This window comes from Ostrinia furnacalis, unplaced genomic scaffold (genome assembly GCF_004193835.3).
Source record: "Ostrinia furnacalis isolate ACB-3 unplaced genomic scaffold, ASM419383v2 OfSCF0273, whole genome shotgun sequence".
Classification (NCBI taxonomy): domain Eukaryota; kingdom Metazoa; phylum Arthropoda; class Insecta; order Lepidoptera; family Crambidae; genus Ostrinia; species Ostrinia furnacalis.
The window spans coordinates 128,072-151,979 of record NW_021130512.1 but is presented as its reverse complement, the minus strand read 5'-3'; the positions used below and the strand labels follow the sequence as shown (position 1 = coordinate 151,979).

Genomic DNA, 23,908 nt, shown 5'->3' with positions numbered 1-23,908 from the left:
TGCTTTTCTATTAGGTTAAGATGTGTGTATTTTTAACTTTTTAGAATATTTAACTTATTTATATTATTATATTACGTGAATCATTATCAAATCATTTCTTTGTAATAATTTAGTGTTATGGTAGACGTTAATATTTAATATATTTGCTTTATGAGTCGACATTAAATTATTGCAGTTGTTTTGTGCATGTTCAAGGAGCCTTCTTTACTCTCGAGTGCCTGTACTTTGGCTAGCCGTTGATATTATGTGGAGCGAATCTTCTCACTCATGTGACCTTATTGTTTGTTCGTGTAATTGATCATTTTCTTGTTTAGCGACGATAAATTTTATAAATTAGAAAACATACAATAAAAGATGAATAATAAACATACATTTATAAGAATAGGATACGTTCAAGGAAAAAAATCAGGCGCTTGGAAAGATATAAAGTAGGCATATTATTGAAAATGAATGAAAACATACTGATAAATAGTTATTAATATATAATTAGAGTAAGAAAAAGTTTGTTTTAAAGATTAAACTATTGATATAGTTTATATTTTTTACGTGTACGTATTTATTGAATGGTAAATTTATTGGGACGAACGTGAAAATTATTTATAAGTAAAAGTTTTGAGAGCAAAACTTATAAAAACTAAGCAATAATAGACATCGGGGTCTATGTACATTGTAATACGTAGGAATGAAATACTATAACGAATGGTGCGAAATTGTCGTCGGTCTTATGGAGTGCTTGGCGTTTGGATTCTTACGAAATTGCCTAAATTGTATTCGGATATTGTTTTAAGTAAAGCGTTGGTAAAATGCCCTAGAGTTCTTGCCATTTTACTAGTTGCCAATCATGTTAACTGATGCATTGAGTGACAAGACATATCAGAGCAATCGCAGTTGTATCAATAGTTTGTAACCGAATCGAGCAGAAACAGGCAAGGTTGTACTAAATGTAATCGAATACACTTCCTTAGATTATCTCGGGTCTTTTGTAAGAAACTAATGTATCATTTAGGTCACTAGCAACCTGTGATATACCCATTAACTCACGTGCGTGTGTGTCTGTCTCCAGTGTGTTCTAGTATACCATTGAAACCAAATCGACCAGTATTGACAAAATGTTGTAACCAAAAATACAATTTGTTTGTAGATGGGTATTGCCAATGTGGGTTTTATACGAAACCGCTTTTGTGTTACGATGGACTTTGTAACGATATTTTTATTATTGTCTTCTGCCAAAACAAAAGAGTAATCGAATGTGTCATGTAAATAGAACTACCATTATTTATTAATACAATAATTTAAAAAGACTTCGCATGTTTTATTTATTACCCTATTATCAAACTTCACACCTTATTTTTTTGCAAATAAGTTACATAAACATAGAATAAGGACTTGCCATTTTGAATAAAAGACAAATTATTTTCGCATTTTTTATAAAATCCAATATAAAAATAACAATAACAACACCACAAATTATCTTATAAATATAATATAGACTAATTTAGTAAAAACCGATTTATATTTAATCAAAAAATCTTATAAAACCGTGGAATGTTTTCATAGACATTTTAAGATAAGAAAAGTCTCAAAATATATAAATGTTTTACATACAATTCATCGATTTGAGCATTAAAATTATTTCATTGTCAGTCTTAGCACTAATTATATTACATAATTAATCTTACATAAGTTTTTTTTTGCATTGGTAACCCCACATTTTATTATTTGTAACTTTGTTTTAACATGTTTACATTTATACATAATATAGATGTGGAATGTATTTATTATGGCTGTTTTTTACAAACGTTAGGAATTTAAAACATTTTATATTAGCCTCAAAAATCTTGTTTAAATACTTATGGTGTAATCTTTAATTACTTAAAATATATGATTTTGGATACATTTTTTTTACAAAAATAGGTCAAAAACTTATTTTTATTTCATCTTGAATTTTGATTATCATAACAAACTTAAATAAGTACTGTACAATAATACCTGAATATTATTAGCAAATTGTGCCCAAAAAATCGTTTTACTGAAACGTGGGACGGATGAGTACCTAAGTACCGAAGTTTTCCAGTTCTAAAGCTCTATACTTGAAGCTCGTAGTTTTTCTTTTCCACTAGGATACATGTTTTTTTATAGGTATGTTTGGTCAGGGCCTTTAGACAAAGTAATATTCGTGACCCCTTTGCTTTATCGAAATCTAAATTGGGAAGATGAACGGTGACTATGGCGCGACTGCTTCGCGACTACAATGCAACTGCTACGCGACTGTGACGCGACATGTATCCTGGGCCCCGCCCCTGTACCTTATATCTCGTGGTGCATAGCAACGATGATGTTGGCGAGCGCAGTGCGCGCGTCGCCGGGCGGGAAGCTGTCGAGCACGGCCACCGCGCGCGCCACGTGCGAGCGCTGCAGCCGCTTGGTCTGCGCGATGCCGTCGCCTTCTACCACCGCGCGGTATAGCTGAAGGTAGAAGAGTTATATGAATGGAGCAGCGCGACTACGACGCGACTACAGCGCGACTGCGACGTTACTACAGAGTGAATGCTATTCTACTGAGGCGCAACTGCTACACGCTACGATGCGACTGCTACACGAGACACGACTACGACGTGACTGCTACGCGATCGACAATAGTGATTGAATTTCTTGCGCTGCCTCTTCTAAGCAGTGCCCACATTATTTACAGTGTTCAGTTAATAAAAAAACTTAGTGAAACGTTTAATCACACGCACGCCACGTGCGAGCGCTGCAGCCGCTTGGTCTGCGCGATGCCGTCGCCTTCCACCACCGCGCGGTATAGCTGAAGGGACACAAGCGTTTGACCATAAGGGTTCTTTCAAATTAGACGTTTTCAGCAGGACGTCTATCGTGCGTTTGCAAGACCGCACACTAACTATTGGTGATTGTCATTCCGACGCAGTTGTCATACAATTTACCGTGTGCAGTCCTGCAAAAACGCACGACAACGTCCGACTCAAAACGTCTAATTTGAAAGAGCTCTAACGTTACTACGGTTAACAGTACGACGCGATTGCTAGGTACTTAAATAGTTTAAATACGACGCAATTGCTAGGTACTTTAATACGACGTGACTGCTACGTAACTACGAAGAGACTGCTACGTTACTACGAAGTATCTGCTACGTTACTACAGAGTGACTGCTGTGACACTAGACTGCTACGTTACTACGGAGTGACTACTACGGCACGACAGCTACACTATTACGACGCGACTGCTACACGGCTACTACGGCGCGACTGCTACCTACACCTCTACGGAATGACAAGTGAAATTGGACTTCAACTCATTAATTTCTAACATTTCGAATGAACTTCTTTTTAAAATACTACATGATACGGAAAATAAAGCGATTGTTTTTCAGAGCATCTTTCACACTCACCGCATGATAATCTACGTCGTGAACACTGCGGCGTCCCGGCTCGATCAGCTCATAAAATTCAGGTCGAGCTTGCAGCGTGAAAGCCACTGGTGCTTCCACGAGCTACTTTCATAGAGTAATCTTAAACATCCACTCACCGCATGATATGTGTTCTTCGTAGTCCGGGTGCTTTCAGGAGCCCAAGTGTAGTGCTGCAGCTCCCGGTAGGCTTTGAGAAATTTTTTGAAGCGTCATACATATTCACTCACCGCGTGATAATCTACGTCGTGAACGCTACGGCGGCCGGGCTCAATCAGCTCATAAAGTTCAGGGCGGGCCTGCAGCGTGAAGGCCACTGGTGCACCCACTAATGAGAAGCTGGCTGGCTCAGGGCCCGTGAATGCTTCTAGGTCCAGGAACGCCTGCCAGGCTAGAGCCAAGTGACAGCCGAACAGGTAGCCCTGGAACGAAAGAAGATAGGATAATAAAATTGACACTATATATTTTATGAGCTATCTGTTTTTGTGAAAAATACTATTGACAGGTAGCTAATAACTCATAAGATAGGTCCCCCTCAATTGATGTTTATCATCCGTGGTGCATATATATACTAATATTATAAAGAGGAAAGATTTGTACCTATTTTTGTATGTTTGTAATGAATAGGCTCAAAAACCACTGAACGGATTTTGATGAAACTTCACAGTATTATTGTTCATAATCCAGAATAACATATAGGCTATAATTTATGATGATCTGTGAAAAACGGTAGACCAATGACGTCACCGATTCGCGAATTCAATTGACTATCATTATAAGAATATATATAGATTTCAAAACTCATCGTTTATGTTCGCATATTTCTCAATGAATCACTTTCCATGAAATCCACGGGAAGAATAGGAGTAGTCCTATTTTGCCTGAACACCACAACACGGTTGAGAGGGTATACTTAGTCCCGTTTATAGTGTTGACATGTTACTAAAATATCACAACAACCAAAATATGTTCTACTCATCTAAAATTAACATAGCAAAATATGGCATAAATCATGAATATTTCAGGCTCATTAGGTGCTTACTCATCAATATTAAAATGTTCAACGCTCAGAAATGGATTTGCATAATCCAATAGCAAACCTCGGAAAATCAGATAGCAAACGCAATCAAAGGGTACAGCCATAAGCCGTATAATAATCTTAAGCCTAGGCGCAGACCTCAACTTTTGGTCGGCCGATAGTTTAGTCGGGCAGTTAACCAGTATGGGCATGTATAGAAGTGCGCACATTACACCGTTTTGATTTTCATACAAATTAAAATCGGGCCCAACTATCGACCGACTAAAAGTCGGTGGTCTGCGCCTAGGCTAAAGCAACAATATTTTAGATCGAATGTCTTTAAGTTGTTAGACGTTGTTAGGAGCACTACTTAGAGGCACTAGGACTCTTCGATTGATGGGTAAAAGAAGCATTAATTTAAACAAAATGGCCTTCATTGCTGAAAAAAATACGCATTGTCGAAAATAATAGTGTGCGTTAATAGTGTTCAGGATTGTTTTTACCTTCGTAGGTAGACATGTTAGTAATATAAAAAGTACCTACCTAACCTACATACATTTTCCAAGACAAAGCAAATATAAATATTATTTTAATTTCAAAAGCATCATGTCTCCTTTACAACGCACGGGTCAAATCGTGCCCTCTTCAAAGGGCCTCCTTCAAGAGACAGGCATGACCTTAAACTGTACAATGGTGGAGAACTTTCTAATGCGCTTTGCTGATGTCGCCAGTACTTGACTTGTGCAAGCAATCTAATAGGTAAGTAAGTGCTCGTAAAATGTTGCGAAAATGCGCAAATAGAACTACTATAATATTCTTGATTTAAAGCAAAAATTCTATACTTTTTCCCATTGAAAAATAAATACAATTTTTTTAATAAATAGGTGGTACCAGCTATTAAGTTTTCCTGAACGTTTTAAATGTTACATAACTCGCAAGGTCTGACATTTTAACTGTTCGTAATTAAATGAACCCCATAAAATTGTAATGGATACCTAACTACAAATTAATGACTTGGGTATTATTCTCTTATGATCGTTTACTGCATATTAATTATGTCTACTTGATATGATTTATATTAAAACAAATTAAAGATTACTATTTAGGTTAGATGACAAAATTTCAATTATTTGTCCGTCAGACAGATAATATAATTAGAAAATATTACTCATATTTTTCTTTCATAATTAATAACTGTTCAACAAAATAACTTTACGTGGTCGTTTGTACAAAACTCTTTACTAAATAAAAAACAGACAAATAGACGGAAGTGTGTGTAACATACCTATTACCTACCTCTGGTTTAAGTGCACCAAGCAACTTTTAACGTAGAGTTCAAGGTACTTTCTTCGTCTTGAGTGAATTTATCGAATTTCCGTGTTTCCGTTGACATTTCTCGAACCCACCGGACGGACAGGAAGTGACCTTTAAGGCACATCTTGCCCGATGCATAGACTGACTGAGGTGTCAGTGATTTTTTTTCACCTTGAGTATAACAGCACACTGAACTCACACATTGTTAAGCCTTTATTTCGCCTGAGATACAGGAAAAAATCTCCTAGTTCAGGCACATGTATATAATTTTACCTTTTGTAGCATAAGATTCTAGAGTTTAAATTGTCAAATAAATAATTCAATAAATAATTTATTCTCTATTATTTATTTATTATTGTTGTTTTAAGGTTACGTAGGTTTTTGTAGACCGGGTTTAAACATTTTATTCCATAGATCGATGTTGGGCGACGCGACTAAAAAAGTTCTGTTGACATTCGGGTACTGGGCTCAAAATCCGGAGCTTTCACGCGTCTTGGCCAAATTTTAGAGATGGCAACAATTTGTGCAGTATGCCACCACTAATAGGCCTCTTAAAGAAGCTCAAAGTTGCACAGAGTGCTATGGAAAGGGCTATGCTCGGTGTTTCTTTACGTTATCGAATCAGGAATGAGGACATCCGTAAACGAACTAAAGTCGCTGACATAGCCTGATGGATTAGCAAGCTGAAGCTGTGACTGAAGTGACAATGGTAAGGGTACATCATAGTACGCAGAATTAACGGCTGATGGGGCAGCAAGATTCTGGAGGCCACGTACCGGAAAACGCACCCACGAGAAGGACCGAAGACCTCATAAAGGTAGCAGTAAGGCGCTGGATGCAGGCCTCTACCAACCACGCGATAAGGAAATCATTGGGGGAGGCCTGTGTTCAGCAGTGGACGTCCTGTGGCTAAAATGATGATGATGATGATGTGAACCGACTCGACCGACCTGCGTCTGCAGTTGCGGCTGGTGGCCCGCCATCCGCCCATAGCAGCGTCCTATCGTCGCTGTCAGTTCAAAAGGATTTATTTTATAAAAGTAGGTTTTCAGGAGACACAAAAAACTGTTTAATTTTTACATTTGGATTTGACATACGTCCTTTTGAACTGACAGCAACGGTGCTGTGGGGACCCTCGACCGACCTGCGTCTGCAGCTGCGGCTGGTGGCAGCGACCTGTGCTGTGGGACACTCGACCGACCTGCGTCTGCAGCTGCGGCTGGTGGCAGCGACCTGTGCTGTGGGGACACTCGACCGACCTGCGTCTACAGCTGCAGCTGGTGGCAGCGTCCTGTGCTGTGGGGACACTCGACCGACCTGCGTCTGCAGCTGCGGCTGGTGGCAGCGACCTGTGCTGTGGGACACTCGACCGACCTGCGTCTGCAGCTGCGGCTGGTGGCAGCGACCTGTGCTGTGGGACACTCGACCGACCTGCGTCTGCAGCTGCGGCTGGTGGCCGCGACCTGTGCTGTGGGAACACTCGACTGACCTGCGTCTGGTGACCCGCCAGCCGCCCGTGGCAGCGTCCTGTGCTGTGGGGACACTCGACCGACCTGCGTCTGCAGCTGCGGCTGGTGGCCCGCCAGCCGCCCGGCAGCGACCTGTGCTGTGGGGACACTCGACCGACCTGCGTCTGCAGCTGCGGCTGGTGGCCCGCCAGCTTGAGCGCGGCGGAGCAGCTCTTGCCGAGAAGCGCGCCCGCCGCGAGCACGTGGCGCGAGGCCCACTCGCGAGGCAGGCAGCCTGCTACGCCGCCCATGGGCAACGGGTCCACTATGCAGTCCCATTCTGGAACAACATACGGAGTTAGCGTACTGAAGTAGTATGCTTCAGGACGCAAGCTAAATAATGGACGTTAGCCTACTAAGGTGTAATATAACATTTAGAACACATGCAGAGAACCTACTGAATGCAAGCTTAAGTGGTAGAATGTAAGGTGTAATATAACATTATTGTCGTCCAAGATACAAGCTAAAGAGGCAAAATGGACAAAGTTGGACAAACTCTCGAATGGAGACAGTCTATTATCAAAATTAGCGAAGACGTAAGGAGGAGAATCGTGCTTTGTGTACTACTTGGGGAAGGCTTACGCCCAGTAATAGACTACCATAGTCCGAAATGACCAAATTGATGACATAAATCTTCATTCAGTGCCGAATAGGTATTTGTGAAAGAAAAGTTCCTAATCCCGCATTGATGAGCCCAGTCAATGAGGATAAATATTTTTTGGCATACCATTTCTAGTACCCTATTATTATTAGCGAGTCTGACAGAATTGTTATAGGAAACAGAACAAGATTCACGTCTCAATTTTCATGACATCGCATCAATAAGTAAGAATAAACACAGAGACGGAAGAATGAAGTAAGCACCACATTGTTCCTTATTGAGGCGGTGCAATTCGCACAGTGGGACACTAGCGTTAGCATTCAGGGCGCGAACGCGACACACGTTGAATGTTAATACACAGTGTGCTGTGGACATCACATTACACTGTGGAATGTGGTTTTTTACACATCGTAGTTGGTTTAGCCGAGTTTAATAGTGTGGAAAGAAATAGAATGCCCTTTAAGACAAGAAATACAGTTTATTCCTGATATACTGACTTATAGTATGACTGACCAGTTTTTCTGTGGCTAAACCATAATTTTCTTTCAACAATAACAATATGGGTTGAAAACAGAAGACGTCATCTTCATGATATTATCACGATCGCTGCACATGTCAATGCTTGTTACACGTCATCAAACCCATTTTATTTATTTTATTGGCTGTTCCACAGAATAATACGAGTATTAAGTATTACGTACAGAAAGTTTTCTTTATTTTAAAAAATGTATTTTCAATGACATCAACAAGCAACTTAAAAAAAGTGTATTTTGTGTTTCTAATTATTATTAACCAAGCAGTAAAAAATGTCTTTACAATGCAAATGTACGGAGGATACGCGTGCGAGCGCGTCAATGCTCGTTCGTGAGTGCCTTGTCGACTAAACATCTCTGCCGGACTAGGTTGAGCGCCGTGATAAAATCTTATCGATGATTTTAGACGACAAACGTATGGGCTAATCGCATGAAATCGATAAAATTTCGCGATAAAAGCTTATCGCGGCGCGCATCCTAGGCCTATAAGAGGGTACGCCGTGGTGTTTTGTTTTCGATGTAAATCCGCGGAGATGAACAGGCCTGGGTTGTGCTACGTACACTCCAAACGAGTAGTTATTACCAAAATTGTGATATTCATATTTTGTCATTTTTCGACATTGTGTTTTAATTGTTATTATTAACGACCACGTTATTGCATTGAAATTGCATTGACTCGGCACTGATTTATTATTTGAAATGCTATACTAACGAATAAAGTAGTAATAAAGAAATTACAAAAATAATATTGGTATTAGAAATAGTTTTAAATTCTTGATGGCTCATTAGAAGACTCAATTACAGCATTAAATTGATAAAAAAAATGCATTAATTGAATACCAAAATAGATTCACTTTCCCCTAAGAAGTAGGTACCTTCACCGATTACATATGCTGATGACCACATAACCAAGTAAGAGAGAGATGGTAAATTTCCATGCGCTTCGACTAGGTTCAAAAATCTCGTAATTGTCTTGACCCTGATAGGATTTGAAGTTTCGTCAAGCACACGAGATATTTTATGTGTTAGTGACGAATATTATGGACGTGGTTATGCTGTTCTCGGATAGCTGTAAGGTGATGGTACTCATTTCATTTTGGGCTAAGCCAGCATACATTTTCTTTTAAAACCCACTCTCGGTGAGAGGTTATTAAACCTTTGTTTCTCACCTGTCATCCGCTTTGCAATGGAGGGAAGTCGAACCTTAATTTCGAACTTCTCCTATGTTCTTGTGATTAATTTCGTTGCGGGTCCAATGATTGTTTGACTTTCCCCCGAGACAAACTTGAACTTCATATGTTGGGTTTTTATGGCGGTTAAGCTGTAGATCCTCTACACAGGAGTTACAGTGGTGGGAACGAGAGGTGGGAATAGTATCGGTGATTGAATGTCTATCTTGCGCAACAAACCGTAATACATTTTTGCAATAAAGTTGTAACTTTCGCAAACAGAATTCAAAAGTTTTTTGTTAATTTTTATTTTCACTTCTCATTTCTCAATGTGTTTGGCAAAGTTTTAATATGATACAACACTATTAATCCTTCAAGGCCCGCGAATCTAGACACAATAGATAATCAATTGTTATGACATTAATTAATGCCGTCTGGGACTCAAGCGGTTAAACCCAATAAAATGTTGTTTATTCTAGATGTTAGTAGAGTTGTTACTGCAATGATGATACAAACATATTTAATCAATCTATTTATAGACGACTCTATCTAGTTCTATAAATAGCCATGTTAAATCTGATGAGAGTACTCAAAGATTATGTTGTAAAGTGAATGGCGGATGCGCACGAGTTTACACATTGACCCGCATTGACGTCGCTAGGCAAATATGGACAGTTCGCGATCTATTGACTTTTAGCTTTGCTCATTCGAAACTTGAACGTGCTTGTGCAAAGCTATTAATTACACAAAGGTGCGAGTTGGATGATTAATTACGAGTAGAATTAATGTAAAGAATAGTTAAAATGTTAGGTACAAAATAGAGATGTACTCTAAATGTTTCGTACTAAAACTTTTGGAGTGTGTGCCGAGGAAAAGTGGCGGAAAAGCACCCATACACAAACAGTCTATTATGGCATTAGGTTGAAATGAAAGAAAGTCTACAAACAAACATGGTATTTTCTTTGTGCGTACATTCTTTTCATTTATTTTTCTTTCTTTTCTTTTCAACCTAAAGACGTCTAATCCACTGCTGAGCAGTAAGGCCCCAAGGATTTCGATATCAACCTGCCCTGCGCTGCCCACATACCAAGTGCTTCTAGCAAGGAAAGATTTTTGAGCAATAAAGTTAGGGAAATAAAATAAAAGAGGAATAAAAGTGTTCTCACCAGAAGCCGGTCCCCACTCCGCCTCCGGCAAAGGGCGGGAGGGCAGCGGGTTATTCTGTTCGTCCCGGTCGCCGAGAAACTCCGCTTCGGCTAAGTCTCGCACGGCTGACGACATCAGCTCGACCAGCTCTTGGTTCCTGTCGCCAAGAAATAAGGTTGAGTTTTGATTGGAGACAAACTGGACACAAGCTCAAGTAAATTCGACTCGATCAGCTTCTTGTTCCTATGGCCAAGAAATAAGGTTGAATTTCCATTGGAGAAAAGGCTGGAATGCAACGCAAGCTCTTGAAACCGTGTGTACAAAAAAGGAATACACTTTTAGCAATTCTCTTTCTTCTTCTACAGTAAAGGTGACTTGTTTTCTTCGTCCCTGTAACCGAGGAACTCCGCCTCGGCTAAGTCTCGCACGGCTGACGACATCAGCTCGACCAGCTCTTGGTTCCTATGGCCAGGGATTAAAGTGGACTTTAGATTGGAGACAAAGCTAGACACAAGCTCAAGTAAATTCGACTCTATCAGCTCCTTGTTCCTATGGCCACGAAATAAGGTTGAATTTCCATTGGAGATAAGGCTGCGATTGCAACGCAAGCTCATGAACCCGTGTGTACAAAAAAGGAATACATTTTTAGCAATTCTCTAGCTTCTTCTGCAGTAAACTCCGCCTCGGCTAAGTCCCGCACGGCTGATGACATCAACTCGACCACCTCTTGGTTCCTGTGGCCAAGATATAAAGCATAATTTCTACTGGAGGTATTTACCTATTTATGATTTTCGCCGTTAGCCAATATACCTACGTATTGTCCCGAAGCAAGCGGTGATGGTGAAGTAGGGCAAGCTATATGTGAGAAATAAATCTAAGAGCATAAATGACTGCCCTGAAATGACTGTCTGCCTATTATACCACGCTCAAGATGCATACATGATTGTGGTCGACCGGTTGGGGCAGAGCGTGTTTGTTAGGCTTCTATCGCAACATAAGTCTTTCTTGGACTGTTACTTCCTGAGATTATTTGCCCATTCCCATGGATAAGGATAATACGCTAATCATTTTCCCGCTTAAAATATAAATAGGCACTGCTGCATACTAGACTTTATACATTGCGCGCATTTGAGCGTGTGTCTACAGTACACCTAGTGAACTGGAAATAACTTGCATTGAGCAAAACAAAGAGGCGGGTAAGATAGGGAAAGTGGAGAAAACTTCGAAACTTCAACAACAATAAAGTAACTTGATCTATGTCATTTGGAAGAGACAATGTATCAAAACTCTTGGTTCCATCTTTAGTTAAAAACAATACTTTTAGTGCCACCTTTAACAAAAAAAACGCTCTTTGACCGTTAATACATGACGAGACGGAATATTTGCAAAAAAAAGGAAAATAAGTTATTTATTTTCTTATTTAATCTAACCAAAAATATATCGCTTACTTGACCTATCGTAATACAATACTAATAAATATGGTGAGTGAAAGCTTTGTAGGGCAAAACCTAGAGTTCAGGTACGTTAAGGTACTGAGTGTAATATCACAAAATAATAACCTAGTGACTATTTTTCTTGTGACGTTAATGTTTCCGCAATTGATTATTGAAAGTACTTTAACTAAAAGAAACATTTAACAAAGCGTGTTTCAGTCCTGAAAAAAATCCCAATAGAAATCGCCTAACAATAAACTGTTACCTAAAAATATTTTCGCCGATATTATAATAATTCACACCTAGCGTCGCTGAACAGCACTTTCGCTTGCTCCATCAGTATTCTGTCCGCAACTACAACTAGTGGACACATGATAGGTCCCTGCGTTACGCCGCACGCTAATAAAACAAAGGAACGTCAGTTTTAGACTTTAGAATAACGTTTAAAGCCAATGCTTGTGGTCAAGCTGCTGGTTTATTGAGAGAAATAAAACAATAATGTAGAAATGAAATACAAAATGTTTACCTTCATTTAGATCCTCATAGATAGACATTTAATTTAAGTTCAATGCGGTCAATAAGCTTTTTAAAACTACTTATAAAGTTACCTATAGTTTAAATTCAATAATGAGTTCTAAAGAACTGATATTTATGAATGTCCTTCGTAAGTTTATCACGTTCGAGGGCAGGAGAAACTGTGTTCTCTTGCATTTGGGCCGCGGCTTGCAGTTCCGTTATGTAAGTAGGTATGGAATATAATAATTACTAGCCTTAACTAGCAATTGCAAGAACAAGTTACAATAATGATATGGACCTAGAGACCTTATAACTACCTCGGGAATATGTAGCTTGCTTTGAACAATCGTATTTGTACCCGAGCCTACATAAAAGATTTACCACCTGACATCAAGAGAGTCGTGTGAAATGAATTGTCACACAAGTACCTACTTATGGCTCTCGAAGAAAACATAATCTGAGGAATCAACCAAAGAAGTGGCTTATTGTTGAAAAACAGTTTTTTTTTTTATAAATGATCATTTGTTATGCCTTGCAAAAGGTGCTATTGGATTACTCCAGTTGCAAGACGGTGTGCTATTTTTTGGATATAAGTTGGATTACATTTCTATTTGTTGAATTCTTTTAGGTGATTTACAATATAGGTGATGAATTTTTGAAAGCTTTTGATGGTCTCTTCTTTTTTAATTAAATCTGTAAGATTGTAGGTATGGTTCGACATTGAGCATGGAGGAAGTAATTTCGTGATTTTGTCGTTGTATTACAAATCGGGGACATTGTGTTAATAGGTGCTTCCACGTTTGAGAGGTTTGGTCGTCGCAGGGACAATTCTCATCGGCGACGATGTGAAAGCGGTGCAAATATGATTTGTGATAACCGTGATTGGTTAACACTTGGGTCATAGCAAAATTTGGCCGAACGGTCTTAGTGAACTCCTGCAAGCTGTTATATGTAGGCAGAAGGGATCGTGTATGGACACAGGTGTTGGGGTCCATATAAAGATTTTCGGCCGAGTCGTTTCCTTTGCCATGAAGCAGAAACATCAAAAAAAATTGTAGCTTAACCTCGTCAGTGCCAGAGGCATGGAAGCGGCAGGGGAGGGGTGGCAAAAACATTGTGATGTGACAGAGCATACAAATCTGAAGTTTGATTTCAACAGACAGCAGCTCCCATACCTCAGGCACTGGCTGAGTTAGCTCTAGACCTATAGAGAAACGGTTTTATCAAATTATTATAATTAATGGGCAACTGCGGTATTTCGGACGTGAGTATATGGCGAAGCTTCCCGAACGCTGCCCATCCGAGTTGGATTCGACGATTGACCTCTTTCTCGAAGTTACACATACGGCGGGGCACATAGCTCGTAGAGACGATGGCCGTTGGGGCAGGAAAGTTCTCGAGTGGCGACCACGGGCTGGAAGACGTAGCGTGGGCAGGCCTCCTACTAGGTGGACCGACGATCTGGTAAAGGTCGCGGGAAGAGCCTGGATGCGGGCAGCGCAGGACCGTTCATTGTGGAAAACCTTGGGGGAGGCCTTTGTCCAGCAGTGGACGTCATTTGGCTGAAAAGAAAGAAGAAAGAAAGAAAGAAATGGGCAACTGCATCAAACAATTAAGTTTATCCCCCACAGAATTCGAAAAGAGAGAGAGACCACTCGAAAATTATAATGATTCTCTTTGAAATGTAAAACATACATAATTCTTTATTGTAATATCCCTCTCCATAAGACAATAAAATGGGCAATAAAGATCTTGTTCTAGCGCATCTAATAAACATTTGCAACATAATGTTTTGAATGCAAATCAGCAGCGAAACTTTCCGAGTCACGATTTGACCCGATTATTTTACGGTGCTTAGGCTGGGTTGCACCATCTTACTTTAACTTTGACAAACGTCAAAAATCTGTCAAAATCCATACAAAAGTACCGGTTATCGTCAAAATTACGGTCAAAGTTAGGTGGTGCAACTCAGCCATATTAGTTATTATTTTAAATACTCAGATGAAAAAGTTGTACGAAAGATTTTCATAAATGGAAATAATTTCCAAGCATAATGGTAACAGAGATAGTTACCTACTTTTAAGTAAGCTAACTTGGCCTATCACATTGCCATACTTAGGTAAGTAGGTACTCAGAAAACCTAGCCAAAAATTCGCCATCGCAAATAAGTACCTATACCTTAAGCCCAAAGATGACCATGGCCGAAGAGAAACTACTTAAAACGATAGGTATATTTAAGTACTTAGCTCTACAATTGATAGATATTGTAGTACTTATACTTACAAGTTACTCGTAGGTCTTTGCCCCCTACTTAGTAGATTGCAGGGTTATTAATAAAATCGGATACCTAACCGATAGTAAATGAAGTTTTCTTCCATACTCCACACTCTCAAAGTATTTAATGGTGTAATAGTATTCAACACCGCACTCATAATTTACAACCGCGTAACTTTCCCGAACAAAACAATAGTCCCAGAGAGATAGGAATACAAGATGGGACTGAATTACTACGGGACTTTCACAATACATACAGGGTGACTTTGTAATCAGTATCCAATTTTTTTAATAAGCTCTTTAGAACAATTTAACAATACTTACTTTATCTTAATTATTTTTAATCGAGGTATTTTTATTCGCGGGTGCCCATATCTTAAGTTTTAAAGGTTGCTTATTTTCGCTCACCATTATGTGTATTATGCTTTGCAGTTAGTTAGCAGTGTGTACCTATTTTTCTATGAACGAAGCAAATTATCCACGTGAGCCAATTTTGAAACCGCGTATAAAAAGTTTTCTTTACGTAAATCAATTAAGTAAGTCACTGATTTGAGTCGCTCCTAAGGATACTGATACAAAAATCAACCTGTATAGAAAACCGGGAAAATTACACGCGCGATTATACAACCATGGAAAATTTACCACTTTATCAATAATGTCTCGTACCAGTTTGACGGACTCCGATTTACTTAATGGCGGATTACGTAAGTCGGCTCAGAGCAGGCCTTGAAAGTGCAGTCTGAGAAGATTTGAACGTACTTCAACTATGGCGTTAAACTCGATAAACACCAAAGACAACGTCATGCGAATTGTTTTGCAAGAAGAAACAACACAATTATAGATTCCCACGATTTGTTATGTTTATTAAAGAACTAGCTGACCCGGCGAACTTTGTTCCGCCTTAATGGCAATAAATAAGCAGACTTTTTTTATTTCGAACGGGATAACAAGTATCCTATGTCCTTCTCCTGGCTCTAAACTACCTCCCTGACAATTTTCAGCTAAATCGGTTCAGCCGTTCTTGAGTTATAAGTGGAGTAACTAACACGACTTTCTTTTATATATATATAGAATATCATAAATCTTTGGTTTGTTTGTTTGGTTGAACGAGCTAATCTCAATAAGTATTGGTTCGATTTGAAAATTTAAGGCTAAGTAGGTATATGTAATAACATCACGCTATGACCAATAGGAGCGGAGCATCAACGAAAAATGTAGCGAAACGCGTTACGAAGCCACGTACATAATTAGTTACAAATAAAGTTAATACTTTTTGTAAAATCAAACATTGTTTAATTGTTATAGCATCAAAGAAAATTCACTTGACGGACGGTGCGTCTATCGTCTAGAGTCTAAACCACATTCTTACGCAACTTAGTGCTTGTGCTATGCTAGCGTCGGTTTTCATCATCATTTCAACACTAAAGTAAGGCCAAATGAGAGCTAAGATTAGTCTAGATTCTAGAAAGAATTATTTGTGCAACAGTGGCATAAGTACAATGACTAAACAGTGGTGACTTGAGAACGGCTCTATTACCTAAGTTACGACCTATAGGCAGTCGATACGGTTATAGTCTCAACTCAGATAATGACTCCGGTGGAAATATGTAGGTTTACCTAGATTGTATGAATGGATTCGTTCAGCATATTAGGTAGACATTACCTAAGTACACACCAACGTGCTTGTTAGTAACAAGGTAAGTAGCGTGTACGCACGTGGAAATATAGGCAACTCCGTAACTGGCGTTCACTTCACCCAAATACTGCACGGATCATTGCAGTCTGCAGCCGACCATTGCGGAATACGCAACGCAACGCAACTCTCTATTTTTATTGTAATCGACAGTTCATCTAATACACTCAACATCAAATAAATCGCACCTTCCGCGACGAGAACTTTATAGATTTTCTTCTGACACAATCATGGTGCCCCAACAATATTGGTGTTATTTGAAAGCCCAATAAAAAACACATTTAATTTCTTAATAAATGATTAACATACCATAAATGTGACTTGAAAAAAGACCTCACTTTGGGCTCACCTCTGGGATCAATTAGACCAATTTTTATGGTTATAAAACCAAATTGAACTCACGTGTCCTCTTTAACAGATGGATAGCGATTAATCCCAACTTAACAGTTTTATAGCCATAAAAGTTGGCTCAAGCGTAACTACTACTACCTATTTTTTGAAGAAGTGACTCTGGATCCTTATAAAGACACATTTTTGGGAATAAAACCTTTCCTTTAATGAAATGAAGCCAACATTTGTGGGAAGTGGGGATGCATACATTTGAAAGTGCTTGTTGCAGGAGGTGCGATTTATTTGATGTTGAGTGTAGTATCTATAGTCGAGTGCACTAACGCAAGAGTTTATAGAGGCGCAGTATTTTTATTGCATGTTAAGTATGATTGCCAGGAGATAAAGTGTCCTTAACCGTTGACATATTATTTTGTTCGGCAGACGGTAAATCCGCGTGATTGTCTCACTTTTGCAAGGTTAGCATGACCATGTCTATATTCCTCAAGTTAGTGAACTCTGAGCGAGAGCTAGTATATACTTACCTCTGAACAACAGTGTATCGTCTTTTTAGTGGTCTATTTTCTAACATCTACATAAAGTAAGTACCTCAAATTGGCGAGCGGGTAGTATCCGCGATTTTGTTGCCGAACGGCCTCAGCACCGGCCACTATACCTAACGTGCGTTCAATCGAGCTTATATACAAGTATAAGAATAAATACTAAAATCCCTAAATAATGGAATACAACGCCTCTTTCTAGTTCCACTTACCCCAAGTTGGCCGAACTCATGCCATCACCTGCTGCCGCGTCAATGTCACATGCCCTATTCGTTCGTTTCAGCCGAATGACGTCCACTGCTGGACAAAGGCCTCCTCCAAGGTTTTCCACAATGAACGGTCCTGCGCTGCCCGCATCCCTATACCTACTAATTATTAATTACTTACATAGTGGTCCTCATATTAGACAGTACTGACCTCAAGTTGGCGAGCTCGGAGCAGGAGTTGGCCAGCAGGTAGTCGCCGCTGAGCAGCGCGATCTTGTTCCCGAACATCATGTCGTCGGACTCGGCCACTTGCCGCGCGTCCATGTTGCCGAGGCCCTTGTGTCTCTGTTGTACTGTACTGACCGCAAGTTGGCGAGTTCGGAGCAGGAGTTGGCCAGCAGGTAGTCGCCGCTGAGCAGCGCGATCTTGTTCCCGAACATCAGGTCGTCGGGTTCGCGGCCACCTGCCACGCGTCCATGTTGCCGAGGCCCTTGTGTCTCTGTTGTACTGTACTGTACTGACCTCAAGTTGGCCCTTGTCTCTGTTGTACTGTACTGACCGCAAGTTGGCGAGCTCGGAGCAGGAGTTGGCCAGCAGGTAGTCCCCGCTGATCAGCGCGATCTTGTTCCCGAACGTCATGTCGTCTGGTTCGCGGCCACCTGCCGCGCGTCCATGTTGCCGAGGCCCTTGTGTCTCTGTTGTACTGTACTGACCGCAAGTTGGCGAGCTCGGAGCAGGAGTTGGCCAGCAGGTAGTCGCCGCTGAGCAGCGCGGTCTTGTTCCCGAACATCATGTCGTCTGGCTTGGCCACCTGCCGCCGCGCGTTCATGTTGCCGAGGCCCTTGTCTCTGTTGTACTGTACTGACCTCAAGTTGGCGAGCTCGGAGCAGGAGTTGGCCAGCAGGTAGTCGCCGCTGAGCAGCGCGATCTTGTTCCCGAACATCATGTCGTCGGGCTCGCCGCCAGCTGCCGCGCGTTCATGTTGCCGAGGCCCTTGTGTCTCTGTTGTACTTTACTGTACTGACCTCAAGTTGGCCCTTGTCTCTGTTGTACTGTACTGACCGCAAGTTGGCGAGCTCGGAGCAGGAGTTGGCCAGCAGGTAGTCGCCGCTGAGCAGCGCGATCTTGTTCCCGAACATCATGTCGTCGGGCTCGCCGGCCACCTGCTGCCGCGCGTTCATGTTGACGAGGCCCTTGTGCACGAGGTGCGAGGTGCGGATCATCTCCGTCACCTCGGCCAGGGCGCGTTGACTGCGAAACACCAGTTTTATTAGCACCTACTGAGATATTAGACGCCATCCACGAAGACGCGCCCCACCAACTTTTGGTCGAAGGAACTGCGGTGTGCGGGGAATTTGATCCGAGCGTCAGTCGCGAAAATAATGTAGTATGCGTTAACTCATGGATAATTAGCGTGTACCGATAACACTCAAACCGATACCGAATGGTGGGGCGCGTCTTCTTGGATGGCACGATCTGTAACTTAGGCCTAGTTCAGACACGCGATTACCTTGCGGTTTCTGGGTGAATCTCATTAATGCAAATTTACGAGAACTGGCGCAGCAACCTCCCGATTATCGCAGTGTCTGAACCAGTACCTCTAGCACGAACTTACGCAAGCGATTCAAAGTCGCAAGTTTTTCGTGCTAGAGGTACAGGCCTTAAGAATCGCGCTGGCCGCTCGCTGATCGTCGGCACTGCTGACAGATCAATATGTATGTAATTGAAGGAAACGTTTTATAGATACGCTGATCGCTCGGCGCCGACGCTTTATACATTTCGGCAGTCAGCGTTGACGGTGAGTGTGCGTCAGCGTGATTCTAAAACTAGCCTTAGACAGCATTTGTTTCAAGTAAAACTTGCAATTCAGATGTCCTATCAGTAGCTTAGCGAGTTGTTTACTATTGCCAGTTTGTTAGCTAGGCACCTGCATAACATTAATTAATACCTACGTAGCAAGTTCAACATCGCGAATACGATATCAGTAGAGAAAATCAACAACATAGGCTAGAAACTATGTAGTATTACAAATAGAAGGGCCCTTAGCTATCTATTGCAGATCAATTTTCCTAAACTTTTATAGGAGAAAGTTTATCATATCATTAACATGATCTGACCCAGATGTGGAAACTTAATGTTGATTAGTTTTACAACCCATGTTTTGTAACATAGGTAACTTATAAAGTAATATTTAGAAACATCTTTGGTGTAACTGTGGTTTGGTGGTTTGGTTGCGCCTCAGATCATAGAAAGAGAAGGTTGCGCCGAGGTCTGGAGGCCTCCTCGGCGCAATCTGGTCTGAATTTTTTTTCCGAAGTCTATTGGTAGGTGTGAATTGCTTAAAGCCTGGGCTGACCACATACAATGCAACCAAAATTTGCGCTTTTTATTTATTTATCATAAGGACGAAAATCAATATTTTTTTAACATGTTGTGCACTATAAGGGTCGCTACACACGGGCTTCACGCCACAGCCACAAAACACGATCACCAGCGTTTTTACCCGAACACCGCCAAAAGTAAGATACGTTTTTTACATACATTTACGTGTGTCGAAGCCCATCTGCGGTGACCCTAAAGGGTTAAACAATAAGTAATGTACCTGTGCAGTACTCCAGCTGCCTTATCCTGCTCCATATCAGGTATCTCTGGGCTGTGGCCGGCTGCCTTCGACACCAGCAGCACGATGAGGCCCCAGGCTTGCATGTTGTTCTTGCCATTGTAGATCAAATTCCTAATAACAATAGGGAATAGATTCCCTTAGTACAGTTGTTATAATCCATCAATGAAATTCCAAAAGTACTCATATGCTATACAGCTGGGAGAGAATGCCAATGGCATTAAACTCGCTTTTTATACCTCGTATTTTTATGTTGTGTACAATAAAGATTTAAAAAAGTAAAAGTAAGTAAATAAATACTAGAAGAAAAATACTAAAAACCTTAATCAGGTGGTCTTGAAGATTTAAATTGTAAAAATCTGGTAGACTGCAGATTCTAGTTTTCATTCATTACATATTTCATATTACAGTACTTGTTAGGCTAGAGCTAATAAGAACCTAAATTGTGCATAACATAGATTTATCAAAAAAAAATGTAAGCCTCACAAAGTGCAAGACACCTGGAATCATACCCCAAGTGCCAGTTGTTTAGCAATTTAATAATAGTTAGGCTCTACCAATCAAATCAAATATTGCTAAAATAATAATATTTCAATGAATTACATGATAGAATGCTTTACCAAACACAGAATGAAAATATTTCATGTCAAATTACGCATGATTGAACATATCAAAGTAATTATTATGAATGTATTGATCAAATTGTTTTGATTAGGAAAGAAAAGTATTAGGTAAACTGTAAAATATTAATTTATTTAAAAATATTAATAAAGTACTTTCCCAAAAGAAGGCTGAATTATTTTTATTTTTTAAAATACATATTAACTTATTTCTTTTTAATAAACTTTAGGGCATTGCCTACTTTAATTTGTAGTTGGGCCTGAAAGTTTGCCTTGGAATGCCCTATGGGCTATGATTTGTATTCAACCAGGTATACTAAGCTACAAGAAAAAAATCTTGGACTCATATACAGTAGAATCTCGATTATCCAGACTTCGATTATCCGGATATCCGATTATCCGGACTCATTTTTCACGGTTTCTAATTACCGATTTAGGGTCTGGACCCAAAAAACGGAAGGCGCCGCCACCGTAATATGGTACGGACGTCGTCTTAGTTCATTATTAAAAGAAATGGATTCATCCAATGGTCTAAAATTTAGATTTTTAGACTGTAAAATGATGTTTTGAAAACCCTTTCTATTGAAAAAAGTTCATTATTATTTGATTTTACTTTGAAATCGATTATCCGGATTTTCGATTCAAAATCAAAATCAAAATCAAAATTATCTTTATTTGTTTAGACTAATTAAATTAGTGCTTGCAAATCGTCAAATGCTCTTAAGGAGCCTATACATGTCTCATTCTTTTTTTTGCCCTACCATCGATTATCCGGAACACCCCTTGTTTTAATTGATCCGGATAATCGGGATTCTACTGTAACTCTGTAAAATAGTAGTAAGTGGGAGGAACTTACTTCGCAGTCTTCAACAGTGGATGGTTACTCCCAACCAGCTTCCTCAGATGGAGAGCCACATTAGCGATCTCGTCGCTCAGCACCCATCGAAGGCTCAGGAACGACGTCGGATACCCCACAATCTTTTCCGCCTCGCTCACCGCCCGGTTCCAGTCGGGCTTAGAACTATGTTGGGTAACGCTCCCGCGCTGCGTACTACAAGTACTCACTTCCTTAGTACAAGGTCCCCAAAGTTTCGAAATCGACGCGCTCGATGCTGAGACTCTCGCCAAATCGCACTTCATAAAACTACCTAATCGGCTCAGACTCATTTTGAACACTTTTCTCTAAGTTTCCAAAACTTTAAGCGACTTTATGTTTGTTTTAAAAAAAAACTTTTATTAGCACCAACAATCTTTTATTTAACACTTCAACTTGCAAAACGAAAACAAACGAATTTTGTTTGATTTTTCAATCATGCAATTAAAACTTAACTCTTGCAGAATACTTTACATTAATTCAAATTACGAACGACCGCCGATTTCGCGGGACATAAATGAACTGTCAGTTTGCCGTTGTCTAATGTCAATGTCACTTTGACTAGTGTTGTGCTTCATTCAATAAATACGACTATTCACACATACTTCCATAAGATTTGATTTTCATTCTTGATACATGTTAGTTTCGCAAAAGTATACCTACATACCCCAAACAAACAACACGATATTCTCGAAATCTGAAATCTAATCACAAATTCAAATGATTTTCGTACCTTTATCATCGACTAATACTGAGACCGAAGACCTAACGAAGTGCCGATGTGAGACATCTTATAAGACGTGACATTTACGCAGAATTTTCGTAGAATAATTTTTACTGATTCGCTTTACATTGAATTTTTTTTATTATTTGAATTTTCAAAGAAGGATTTTTTTTATTTGCACCTATAAAATGTATTAAAATAATACAAAGTAGTTATTTGAACACAATAAATTATCGGTACATGTACTCAAGGCCCCGATTACACTAAAAATGTTCATCTTCAACGTGCCCGGATGTCAGCTGTTTTGACAAATCCGTATCGCAGAATCAAAGAAATCGAAAAAGCGCGTCTGTGGATTCCGTGGAGGGTAGTTGAACGGGAAGCATGGTCGATCTGTTTTAATGGTTTCAATTTATTATTTAATGGACTTTAGTGTACAAATTTGGTGTTATTTTGTGTTCTAAAGTGCAGTGAAGTGATAAATTATAAAAAACATTGAAATACTTCGAAGTTGAGCGCGCATCGAGTGTCGAGTGGGTTGTCGTATGAACAACCCGCTTTGGACCCGGTGGCTTCTCGAAACCTGCTTACGGGCATACTTAACTCCACGGAATCCATGAAAAATCAATAGAACTGAAACACCCACGTTCTATTGATAACTATGTCAANCCCAAGAGAGGTTTAATTGCCACAAAAAAAAAAAAAAAAAAAAAAAGCGCGTCTGTATTGGAGACGTTATAAATTAGCGTAATCGGGGAATTTGTCAAAACAGCTGACGTCCGGGCACGTTGAAGGTGAAGCACAGTTAGTCTCCAAAAACTGACAAATACTCGATTAATAAAACAATTAATTAATCTTTTTTGTCAATCTTTTAATTTTAACTTGTTCACTCACTTATCTTATACTATTCCTATTTTTGATCACTAGTTCAAAAGTGAAGAAATGTAATTTTAAACCAGTATACATCACAGGATTAACTTTTTTGTATTATCGCACAAAATATTCAATCATTTATATAGTAATTTAATTCGTTCAATTGAAATGTTCAAATGAGCATGTTTTCAATACAACACTATCTGTTCATTCACTCGTACTTCCGGCGTTTATAGTTTACTTAGTCATTCGTTCAATCATTGAACTTTTTAGGCTGCGGTCCGTAATGTACTAAAAGCGTTTAATAGCGCTCATTATGACACACCTAAAAGTTTCGCTTGTGGCACTAAAATATCCACCTCTTAAGATTGAGACATACGCGCGCTCACAGTACTTTCGGTAAAAAGATAAAAACCTCTATGCACCGGCGAGAATGATCAAATCATCACAAACTCAATGAGTATTGAGTCGTAGA

The 23,908-nt window shown here is 39.9% G+C and overlaps 1 protein-coding gene across 1 annotated transcript; it reads right to left on the bottom strand.

The window, feature by feature from the left end:
* Positions 1–1,701: 1,701 nt before the first annotated feature.
* On the bottom strand, positions 1,702–22,337 carry Pdss2 (Decaprenyl diphosphate synthase subunit 2). The gene is made up of 7 exons (XM_028312109.1): positions 21,819–22,337; positions 20,325–20,456; positions 18,785–18,973; positions 10,734–10,870; positions 7,384–7,544; positions 3,655–3,846; positions 1,702–2,466 (listed from the first exon to the last, which is right to left on the bottom strand). The coding sequence occupies exons 1-7, from the start codon at positions 22,127–22,129 to the stop codon at positions 2,308–2,310; spliced, it is 1,281 nt and encodes a 426-aa protein (XP_028167910.1). The 5' UTR covers positions 22,130–22,337; the 3' UTR covers positions 1,702–2,307.
* Between the last annotated feature and the right edge of the window lie 1,571 nt (positions 22,338–23,908).

Coding starts and splice junctions, on each gene's coding strand:
- Pdss2 (XM_028312109.1), bottom strand. CDS start 22,129: ATGAGTCTGAGCCGATTAGGTAGTTTTATGAAGTGCGATTTGGCGAGA. Junction 18,974..20,324: donor GCAGCTGGAGTACTGCACAG/GTACATTACTTA, acceptor GGTGTTTCGCAG/TCAACGCGCCCTGGCCGAGG. Junction 2,467..3,654: donor ACGACGTAGATTATCACGCG/GTGAGTGAATAT, acceptor TTCTACCTTCAG/CTATACCGCGCGGTGGTAGA.